The following is a 12,316-nucleotide window of genomic DNA, read 5'->3' as shown; positions in this document are numbered from 1 at the left end:
AGTGTTTAGGGAATGGATGCGAAAGTGTTATAACATAGACCTTGTGTGTACGGGTGATCGATGATCGGCATGGGCTAGGTGGGTCGAAGGGGCTGTTTCCATGCAGTATCATTCAATCTATTAATTCATTACCTGATACCATGAATTGTGCAGAATCCATTATCCAGCTTCAGATGTGAACCGTAATAAAAAGGTACCTGTTGATACTTGCGACTTGGCAAACGCCAACCGCTTCTTGAAACACCAATCGAGTCATCTACTTCCCACTTGTATCATAGAAACATAGAAAATAGGTGCAGGAGTAGGCCATTCGGCCATTCGAGCCTGCACCGCCATTCAATATGATCATGGCTGATCATCCAACTCAGTATCCTGTACCTGCCTTCTCTCCATACTCCCTGATCCCTTTAGCCACAAGGGCCACATCTAACTCCCTCTTAAATATAGCCAATGAACTGGTCTCAACTACCTCCTGTGGCAGAGAATTCCAGAGATTCACCACTCTCTGTGTGAAAAATGTTTTCCTCATCTCGGTCCTAAAAGATTTCCCCCTTATCCTTAAACTGTGACCCCTTGTTCTGGACTTCCCCAACATCGGGAACAATCTTCCTGCATCTAGCCTGTCCAACCCCTTAAGAATTTTGTAAGTTTCTATAAGATCCCCCCTCAATCTTCTAAATTCTAACGAGTACAAGCCGAGTCTATCCAGTCTTTCTTCATATGAAAGTCCTGACATCCCAGGAATCAGTCTGGTGAACCTTCTCTGTACTCCCTCTACGGCAACTATGTCTTTCCTCAGATTAGGAGACCAAAACTGTATGTAATACTCCAGGTGTGGTCTCACCAAGACCCTGTACAACTGCAGTAGAACCTCGCTGCTCCTATACTCAAATCCTTTTGCTATGAATGCGAACATACCATTCGCTTTCTTCACTGCCTGCTGCACCTGCATGCCTACTTTCAATGACTGGTGTACCATGACACCCAGGTATCGAATATAAATATCCACCAGAAAGTGGACACTTTAATTGAACTGTCTAATTGCAATCATTGTGTAAATTTGTTAACTATTCAACCTCAAGGAACAGAGGCAGAAAATGCTGGACATCTCACCAATCAGGGCAGCATCTGTGGAGAATTGACGTTTCACATGTGATAACATATCATCAAGGTGAAAGGATAACTCCGGATCTCTCTGGCCAGCTATGATATTTTTCAAACAGTCGTTTTCGGAGCTACGGTGGCGATAGTACCCGTCCTCCCCAGCTCACCAGCGCTCGGCCGCTGCTCAAGAACGAGCGGTTGGTTGGTGGACCGAAGGGACGGGCGTGACGGCTCCTGTGTGGCTGTTCTTGGCATCAGATGGAACTTTGCCATATTGAACCCAAGAAGAACACATTCCATTTAACACGTTGATATCCACTTTACGAATTCTGTCACGCCTACCGGCCCAGCTGCGATGCCTTTGTATCAACCGTCAATAGAATAGAAAACCTCGTCTTCAAAAGAATGCCATTATTAGCCCGTCACGGGTCTGGGCTAAGCATGTTAATTTCAGCTTCAATATTATGAAGGCAAAGTGGACATTTCAAATACCTCACCAGACCATTTATTTCGATGGGAAAATCCACCTCCACTGTCTTCCTCTGACAGTAAAACCGCGTGCATTCATTATAATAACCGGCTGCAGATTCGTCGGATTCACTCAGAGAACTGTCAAACTGCTATGTTGTACTTCCTGTATTCGTTCAATGGTAAAGCTGAACAGTTAATTACTTCTGATTGTAAGCAGGTTTTGTTTCTGAAATATAACACACATTTCAATATGTAGATATGAAGATATCTGTTGATGTTAAAGAACTTCAAGATTCATTGAAAAGCGTCAATGGACTAAGCACACGCCAAGGAAATGGTAAGTGAGTAGCTACCACAAGGAACAATAAATGTATCTTTCGTTCCAGGCTCTTCGCTATTCCATATGTTTTCCTCTTTCTAAAATGTAGTCTCGCCAGTGTCAATGAAACCAAATTCTGGAAGCACTACAATCAGGAGTCGGGTTCTATGCCCATTTAAACAGCTATTACGGATACATGGAGCGTTTGCTTGTTTGACTAGATATAAGGTCATAAGGTCACCGGTAATAGGGGCAGAATTAGGTCATTCGGCCCATCATATCTACCCCGCCATTCAATCATGGCTGATTTATCTTTTCCTCCTAAGCCAATTCTCTTGCCCCATAACTCCTGACACCCGTACCGATCAAGAATCTATCTATTTCTGCCTTAAAAATATCAATTGACAGTGCCTCCACAGCGTTCTATGGCAAAGAATTCCACAGATTCATCACCCTCTGACTAAAGAAATTCATTCTCATCGTCTTCCTAAAGTAACGTCCTTTAATTCTGAGGCTATGACCTCCAGGCCTAGACTCTCCCACTAGCAGTTGAGTGGATGAGTGGTTGAGTGAATAACAAGTGGTTCACGACTGATATTGGCGCTAGAGAGTCAACATGATATGTAATTTATACAAATAATTTAGATGAAGGCACGGTTGGTTATGATGTACAGTCTCTGTTGTACATATTTACATCCTTCCTGTGTGATGGAAGCAATGTGATGGAAACAATTTAAAGATGAACTAGACCAACATTTGGAAAGATGGGTTGCTTTATGAAAAGGATACCAACGCTTCTCTATATAGTCTTCCGACGCTTTCCTCGCCGGTAATTTTAAAATGATTGTCCAGCATTGGAACATTATTTTGATTATCTATTGTAAACAGGGATGCACACAATTGTTGCGATACTAATCCATTATCACCACCATATCTGGACTAATTGGGAAATTTCCCCAGAGTCACCAAATCTCAAATTTAATAAATAATGCATTCTGTCTGTAGTTCGGCTTTGGGTAGCTACAATTTTGTTAAACGCCGTTCACTATCTAATCACAACAAATATATTTACCAAAGGTACACAAAAAAGCTGGAGAAACTCAGCGGGTTCAGTCTGAAGAAGGGTTTCGGCCCGAAACGTTGCCTATTTCCTTCGCTCCATAGATGCTGCTGCACCCGCTGAGTTTCTTCAGCTTTTTTGTGTATCTTCGATTTTCCAGCATCTGCAGTTCCTTCTTAAACACAAATATATTTACCACCTCATTTACTGTCATGCTGTAGCATTAACTTTGTAAATGATGGCGGCTGCAAATTATTTATTTAGTATCTTATCAATACCCTCTGCCCCTGAGTAGAGGTAGGGCTTTTAGACCCTAAGTTCTCAGTTGCTCCTTGAATACAATTTTATTATGTTACGTATATAAAATAAATGTGGATTTCCTTTACACTATTCCCTGACCTATTTAAATATTCTCTCTGACCCCGTTATTGTCACCTTCTAGATTTTTATGCTCTTTGTATTCATCTATACCTTCTACAGAAGCAGGCATTTCATGTTTATGATAACGTTCTCTTCAAATGTAATCCCTTTCCGTTTTTGTCATCACAAGAGCTTCAAAATATACCAAATAACCTCTTTGAAAATGTGATGTCGTTCAATTAATGTTGTAGCTCATTTTTGTTTTATTCCAAGATTTCCTGGTAAGATCCCTGCACTAAAGTGAATGTGCAGTATATAAGATGCAATATGCTGGAAATGCTTGTATGACCAGGTAGATTCACAAACAGAGTAGAATGCTGGACGTCATTAATAGTGGCATGTGTTAAAAGATAATGAATTTATGACTGGCCAGCCGAACTAAAAGATCACTATGGTCTGTTTTTGGCACGATTCTGTATTTACTGACCCGTTTGGGCTCGGACCCGAAATGTCGCCTGTCCATATCCTCCAGTGATGCTGCCTGACGCGCTGAGTAACTCCAGCACTTTGTGTTATTCAAGTTTCCATCATCTACTTTATGTCTCCGATTCACCAAAGGTGATGTCAAGAGTGGGATGTTAATACTATGAGTGCCGAGGCTGTGAAACCTGGAGAAATATTTGTTTCAAGGAATCAAACTACATATTGTTAAATATTTTGTCTGAGTGGATGCGGAATTGACTGCTTGCAGAAATGGAGTAATCAGCATGATTTTTAACACAGGGTTGGGGAAAACCTCTCCATGCGGAACGTGATTTCTGTTAATTCAATCTTTCTAAGGGAATGGATAGATTAAAAGTGCATTGCATTTTGTCTAAAGTATTCAAAAGGTTTGAATTTTGGCTTTCTGGTGGCACTGGAATGGGGGCCGAATCCGCGGCCAAATTTATGCTGCTCACTTTGTCACTGTTCTTGGCCCATATTTACAGACTTAAATGTGCCTCAATAAACCTTACATTGATTTGCCTTGCAAGTCTTCACAGCATGCGAAACTTCAAAATATCCACCAGGTGGCACTCATTTCCTAATCTATTTGTAATACTAAAATTCTTCGTCTTGTTTGTGGCTGTGGCTGTGTGTGTGTGTGTGTGTGTGTGTGTGTGTGTGTGTGTGTGTGTGTGTGTGTGTGTGTGTGTGTGTGTGTGTGTGTGTGTGTGTGTGTGTGTGTGTGTGGTGTGTGTGTGTGTGTGTGTGTGTGTGTGTGTGTGTGTGTGGTGTGTGTGTGGTGTGTGTGTGTGGTGTGTGTGTGTGTGGTGTGTGTGTGTGTGTTTGTGTGTGTGTGTGTGTGTGTGTGTGTGTGTGTGTGTGTGTGTGTGTGTGGTGTGTGTGCTGTGTGTGTGTGTGTGTGTGTGTGTGTGTGTGTGTGGTGTGTGTGTGTCTGTGTGTGTCTGTGTGTGTGGTGTGTGTGTGTGTGTGTGTGTGTGTGTGTGTGTGTGTGTGTGTGTGTGTGTGTGTGTGTGTGTGTGTGTGTGTGTGTGTGTGTGTGGGGATCAGGTTAATTTTCCTATTTTCTTCCAAACACTGGGCCACAACCTTCCCATTTTCACACATTCTACTCACATTTTTCCCGTCGAGGCGATAAACATCTTCTCTTCGCATTCCCACCTATATTTCCGAACTTTTTAATAATTTAAAGTTTTAAAAACAGCCCGAAAACTCACCCATTTCGGAAAAAACCCCGAGTAATGTCACAATGCACCCGCAAGGCAGGACGGGACACTCGGGGAGGGAGGGGCACGCCAGTGCTCACGTGGTCACTTTGCCATTTGAGACCAATTTTGCAAACATCTGACAGGTCAGTCTGAAGATTTCAATGCCTACAAATGAAACAGCAATGCAAATTCTAACACTAGATGTGTAATCTGTCATTTGGCTGCAATTATTAAGTGAATGGATAGTTTTTCACTAATCCACTCTGGTTGAATTGTAAGAATTCTAATATTGAAATCAACAAATTATGATCTTTTCAAGATATTCGGATTTCAGAGGAAGTTAATCAGTTAAAGGAGGCTGACAAACATTTGAGTTCTGAACTGCAACAACTAAAAGGTAAAGACTAGAATCAATAATGAAAATTATTGCCATGTTCTGCCAGGTCCTTCTTATTCCGCCTGTCCCGCCCGCCTGCAACTGGTCCAAAATGCCGCAGCGAGACTCCTGACGGGCACCCGAAAAAGGGACCACATCACCCCGATCCTGGCCTCTCTCCACTGGCTCCCTGTGCGGTTCCGTATAAACTTCAAGATCATCCTCCATGTCTACAAAGCCCTCAATGGGCTTGCCCCCACCTACATAAAAAGTCTTCTCACCCACCACTCCACCTGCAGGCCCCTCAGATCGGCCGACTTGGGGTTGCTGAATATCCCACGGTCAAGGCATAAGCTCAGGGGCTCATGCCTTTGCGGTTGCAGCCCCTAGGCTGTGGAACAGCATCCCCTTTCCCATCAGAACTGCCCCCTCTATCGACTCTTTTAAGTCAAGACTAAAGACTTATCTATACTCCCAAGCCTTTCCTGACGTCCTCTGAGTGACGGCTACATGTATATATGTATGTAGTTTGTTTTGTTGTGCTATTCTTATAACAAATGTAAAGCACTTTGGCCAACAAGAGTTGTTTTTTAAATGTGCTATATAAATAAATGTGACTTGACTTGACTTGACTATTCCAATGGTTCTCTGCCATCTCACCATCTACCCCTAACCCCACACATTCCCATACTCTGAAACAGAGGACCTTCCTTCTTGTATTGATCTTGTGTTGACAAAGACTTGCATTTTTGCTAAGTAATTATAGGATTTGAATCACACTCCGCTGTTGAACTTTTTCTAATGAGTAGGTGAAGGTATCATGAGCATTTGACGGCACTGGGCCTCTACTCGCTGGAGTTTAGAAGGATGAGGGGGTACCTCAATGAAACGTACAGAATAGTGAAAGGCTTGGATAGAGTGGATGTGGAAATGATGTTTCCATGAGTGGGAGAGTCTAGGATTAGAGGTCATAGCCTCAGAATTAAAAGACATTCTTTTAGGAAAGATACGAGGAGGAATTTTTTTGGTGGTGAATATGTGGAATCTTTACCACAGAAGTCTGTGGCAGCCAAGTCAGTAGATATATTTAAGGCAGAGATTGATAGATTCTTGGGTGTCAGAGGTTATGGGGAGAAGGCGGGAGAATGGGGTTAGGAGGGAGAGATAGATCAGCCATGATTGAATGGCACAGTAGACTTGATGAACCAAATGGCCTAATTCTGCTCCTATCAATAAGATCTTATAATCTTATCATTCGGCTGCCACAGGGAATATGCCTTTAAGAACTGATGTCCTTTTCTGAATGCAAATCATTGGTAGTTGAGAAATAGGTGAGGCCCAGCTAGAATTTGCATGGACCCCCTTTCAGTGATTGCTTCAGGGTGTAAACCACTAAATCATAGGCTCCGATTGCATTTTTACCATTTTTTTTAAAGACCTAAATATACCATGCTGTTAAATCCATCTGGGTTTTAGTGGCCAAAAATGATTGCATTGTAGGGCAACGGTGCTCCACATTTATTTTCAACTACTTTTATTATTGTTAAACCGTCAAAGGTGATGTGAAGTAACCATGTTGATTAATAGACACAAAAAGCCGGAATAACTCAGCAGGACAGGCAGCATCTCATACAGCAGAGGACAGACTTTGCTCTAGGTTCCCAGCATAACAAAACACAATCTAAACAGAAGACTTATTAAAATTTACCTTCATTCACTCAGCAAACTATTTAGCTTTTGAAATAACTTTACAATCCATTTTGTGTTTAGATTTACAGCTCGGTGATCATATTAACCAAATGCAAACTCTTATGGATGCCCTAAACATGTCCACTCTCTCTGAGCTACAAAACCTTAAAGAAGAAGGTATGTAATTCCTCCTTAATGAAATCACTTGCAGCAAAGCGTTTCATTGAAATTTGGTGTGAAAAGGCAACAGGGGAAGAATTTACACACGTAACATTTGAGAGTAAATTTGAATTGGAATTAAACATTGAGAGGGATGTGGTAACAAAGGCCGTGAAATTCCACACGCAAATATTTCAAGGCACCTCTCAAGGAGTTTACAACCATCAAAGAGGGAGAAAATGTTGGGAAACAAAGAGGATTAGAGTACAGGTAGTAAAAAGTTGAAGAAGAATTGTTGGAACACAAAGATCTTAGAGGCTTCCAGAGATTGTCAAAAAAAGACTGCAAAAGTAGGACATTAGTGCAGTGCAAAACACAATTTGAAAATAACTCTATGTTAGTGAAAATGGTGGCCCATAGTGTTCCATTATTGCAGTAGGATCAGAGTTGTGCGGGTCAGTTCAAGAATCTGACCAGGCCAATCAGAATACTTTCTGCAATGCATCCGTAGAAGTTTGTTAGACTATTCAGTGACATGCCAAATCTCTTTAAACATCTAAGAAAGTAGATATGCTGGCATGTCTTCTTCATAATAATATCTATGTGCTGGGCCCAGGACAGGTTATCCGAGATGGCGATGCCCATGACTTTGAAGCTGCTACCTCTCTCCACAAATGAAAACTGGTATGTGGCCTCCCAGCTTCCGCTTTCTGAAGTGGGCAGGGGTTAAGCAACATAAAAGGATTACAATTTTCAGAATGGAGCAGTGTTGAATAGGGAACAAAATGTAGAAATGGATTTATGGCACATGATTTCCATGAGAATACAGACGGTAACGTTTCAGTAGAGCTCAAGTTCATGTGAAAGATAAAGTGCCGGAAGAACAACGAGTCGGGCAGCATTTGTAGAGGGAATGGAAAGAGGACATTTCAGATCAGGATCCCTTTCCAGAATCAAGTTTATGTTGGAGATGGAAGATGAGAGGCCAAACAAGTTCAGTCACACCCAGAGATGAGCTAGAGATCCTTTCCTAGCAATATTATAAAGTAGGATTTATAGTAATGGTCCAGTCATACAATCAAAACCTGATCATTTTACACTGGAGAGCCAAAGGGTAAATTGCTGGGGTATATCTGTCCTCACGGCAGATTCCATCCAATTGGCCAACAGTGTCCATTTTGTGATTTTTCTTTACTGTCCAGGTTTCCATATCTCAGAGAGCCTAAACGTGATGACTGTGTCTCTAAATAATGTTAATTCTTCACTTCTATCCAAATTTCAAAGAATGGAAAAAAAAGGTAGGAGATTCAATATTTTATGAAATAATTTAAGAAAAAAATTCAAACTGCTTAAAAAATTATTCCGATGGCACAACTGTGACAATGAAATGAATCTATGTTTTTTTTTCCGCATATACACATGAAGAAAAACACCCATATTTTATATTGGAAGGAATGCATATAATCATGCATCTGCCAGAAAAATGATCATTGGAAAGCTCTGATGCACAGTAATTCTGGCAGATACATTAATAATAATATATTAATTAATAAACTTTATTATGGACTCGAGGTCCAGACAAGGGGCAACATTACATAAAAATGCATTGCATATTCAAAAATATCATAAAGTACATATAAAATCTTAGTATATCACTTATAAAAGCAGTATAAATTATATATTAAAAAAAAACACAATACATGAATTAAAAATCCAGATTAAAAGAATGATCAATGTCCTACAGCGAGACAACGATACCAGTGTCTCCACAGCTGGGATTCGTAGCGTGTAGTGCTAACCCTTATGTTTGACAAGGCCACAATAATTACATTTTTATAGTCATTTATCCTGCAAATGAATTTATACATATGATTTCTTAGGATCGCTTCTAAAGTACTGACTCCTGCAGTCACAAACATGTTACTAGCACTACACCATCTAGGTATCCTTAGCAGTGTTCTCATGGCATCGTTATATGACACCTTTAGTCTCTGCAAACTTGTCTTTCCATAGTTCGACCACAGGTGCGCAGTGTAGAGTGGTGTGCAGTATGCTCTAACTAGCGACATCTTCACCACAGCTGCACACGCACCAAATTTACGTAAGAGAATATTTGCCTGTACATACAGCATGCGTCATTGCTTATAAATATCCTCATCATCTGTCATTTGTTCTGTAATAAAATGCCCTAGATATTTTACCTTATTACAGACACTAAGATTATTGTCAGCCAATTTAAAATCAGGAAATTTTAGACATTTCCTCTTTGGTTCTACAGATCATAACAGCACTCTTACTGGCATTATATTTAATATCATGTTCCACACCATGCACAGAACATATAGTAAGGAGCTGCTGGAGACCAGCACTAGATGGACTAAAGACCACAAGATCATCTGCATACATAATATGGGTCACTAAAATATTGCCAATCATGCACCCAGTATTACAGGCTTTCAATTGTTTGGACAGATCATTAATATATCGATTAAAAAATAAAAATGTAAATTGCTTTTGTAATTGCATTATGTCCTTCAACTCCCATTTACATTTTATTAGTATTAAATTAACTGTTTAAAATAAACATTAAACAATAACAAAAGCACAATAATTTATTTGTAATTGGGTAGAAACTTCCTGAGATTTGAAGAGATGTGGGACACACCTCTGACACAAATGCATCTGTTTTATATTTTAATTTCAAGATGAACTATACCACCCTAAACTAGAATTGACACAGTGCTTGCCAATTGTAATCATAGCACGTTGTGGTCAGAACAAATAATATCAGAACATGGCGATCCTAAGGAACAGCAGATGCTGTAATCTTGAGCCAAATGTAAAGTACTGGAGGATTTCAGTGGATCAGGCAGCATTTTTGGAGGAAATGGACAACGAGGAAGGGTCGCAACCTGAAACAACCCAAAATGTGATCTATGTCCCTCTTTTCCTGACACATGGATATGCCAGGAATAGAGGGATATGGATCACGTGATGGAAGAGAATAGTAAGATTAAACGAGAACTTACCAGTTTGAAGTTTGATCTTTATTTTATGAGGAGGAACGTTGAGGGAATACGTGAAGAACCCCGCCTACGGCGCATGCGTGTCATTCTTCAAAGCAGCGGTGTGAGGTCACAGATAGAAAATAATGACCTAAGATAGTAAGATTATTAAAGAGATACCAGTTTAAGATATGACCATATAAGGGTGGGAGCGGAGGGCACGTATTCCCTCAACGTTCCTCCTCATAAAATAAAGATCAAACTTCAAACTGGTAAGTTCTCGTTTAATCTTACTATTTTACTTCGGAGTCACGTGAGTGACTTCGTGAAGACTTCAAAGCTCTGTGACCTCATGCCGTGGAACGAGTCCAATCTTCACAACTGCCTTGGTAGTTTGGGAGAAATTGTTACTGGTATTTAAAAAAAAAAAAAAACACAATGATACCAACATTTTTAAGCAAAAATTGTAAATAATATTTATTAAATCAATTTATAAACCTTATAAGCTTCAGGTGTAAATTAAATAGAACTCAAAATTTTGCCCGAAAACGTTTCTTCTTTTCTAACTGGTTTGTTGTAATATGTGCGAAACGTTTTCTCTGATGACCATCCTGCAGTTCTGAGGATATTGTCCATCGGTACCTCCAGGCGATTAGCTGCTGATGTAGATGCAGCCCTGGTGGAGTGAGATTTGAATACATTAGTGTCCACTCCTGCCTGAACTAAGCAATATCTCAGCCACCGTGAAATGGTCTGAGTCGAGACTTTATGGTATGGCTTCTTATGGCTAATTAAAAGAGCCTTTTCATTGCCTCTGATAGCCTTCGTTCTGTCCATATATAACATGATGTGTTTTACTACACAGAGACGTTCATCCTGTGGATAGGCTATGAACTCTATCACCTGACCCGCTGATCCTGGTCTATTTTGCTTAATAATGCCCTGGATCACGAAAATCAGCCTTCCTGTCGCCTCCGTCAAGTTATCCAATCTTAACTTCTGTAATGACTGGACCCTTTGCGCTGTGACCAGCGCCATAAGCATAACCATTTTCATAGTTAGATAGTTTAGCGGTAATGCCGTAGCCGGTGACCAATTCCGTAACATTTTTAGGACTACGCTCACATCCCAGATTTGGCTATATCTAGCCCTTGGTGGGTTAGTGTTAAAGATGCCTCGTAGCAGTTTTATTACTAGAGGATGTGAGCCGACACCCTGTCTTTCTGTGCCTTCCCATAAATAACTGGACAAGGCACTCCTAGCACTATTGACCGTGCTGTAACTGAGTCCTTCAAAGTGCAGGCTTGTGAGGAATTCTAGGACAGCTGGAATATCCACCTTTCTGTGGTCTAGATTGTTGTCCAGGCAGTATTTAGTCCATTTCTTGACATGACATAAATATTGTTTTTGAGTGGACAGTCTCTGTGCTGCTGTGATCATGTCCACAGTTCTATCAGATAAACCCAGATGCCGAAATGGTTCCTTCAGAGTCTACAAACCAATAAATTTAGATAATTATGGCAAGGATGGCTGTCCCCAGTCACCGGATGCACCAGCAACTGAGGACTATGTTTTAAAGTAATATATGGTGTAAGCACCAAATCCTGCAGCACCGAGAACCATGGTTGGGTAGGCCAATCAGGTACTATGAGAATCCCAGATGCCGAGTCTAGCTGAATTTTCCGTAGTACCCGATTGATGAGGCAGAAAGGAGGAAATGCATAAATGAACCATTTCCCCCAGTGCAAAGAGAATGCATCTGTAGCTTCTGCCTCAGGATCTGGTTCCCATGATATATACCTAGGTAACTGATGATTTAACCTGGATGCAAAAAGATCAATATCCGGCCTTCCGTACTTTGCTGTGATATCAGCAAATATCTTTCTGTCTAACATCCATTCCGTATTTTCATTAAATTTTCGTGACCTGGCGTCTGCCACTGAATTAAGTATCCCTGGTAGATACGTAGCCGATAACCAAATATTCCTTTGGATACACCATTCCCAAATATGGTTTGCCAATTCATCACAGGATATTGATATATTTCCACCCATATGATTT

General features: G+C 40.7%; 1 protein-coding gene across 3 annotated transcripts in view; it reads left to right on the top strand.

Annotated features, from left to right (window-relative positions):
• The window catches only part of LOC116987466 (hepatic lectin-like), a 32,900-nt gene that overhangs the window by 2,583 nt on the left and 18,001 nt on the right, over positions 1 to 12,316 (top strand). For 2 of the 3 annotated variants that reach the window (XR_004415717.1, XM_033043530.1), the window contains exons 3-5: positions 1,832 to 1,912; positions 7,173 to 7,268; positions 8,453 to 8,548. Coding sequence is in view for 2 of the 3 variants with exons in the window: in XM_033043530.1 (XP_032899421.1) it covers positions 1,832 to 1,912; positions 7,173 to 7,268; positions 8,453 to 8,548 (273 nt within the window). In the remaining variant the exon portion in view is untranslated. The remainder of the gene's footprint in view (positions 1 to 1,831; positions 1,913 to 7,172; positions 7,269 to 8,452; positions 8,549 to 12,316) is intronic. The other variant, XM_033043531.1, reaches the window with a different exon arrangement.

This window comes from Amblyraja radiata, chromosome 25, assembly GCF_010909765.2.
Source record: "Amblyraja radiata isolate CabotCenter1 chromosome 25, sAmbRad1.1.pri, whole genome shotgun sequence".
NCBI classification, from domain to species: Eukaryota; Metazoa; Chordata; class Chondrichthyes; order Rajiformes; family Rajidae; genus Amblyraja; species Amblyraja radiata.
Note: the sequence above shows the minus strand (reverse complement) of the source record. Positions and strands in the feature narration are given on the sequence as shown.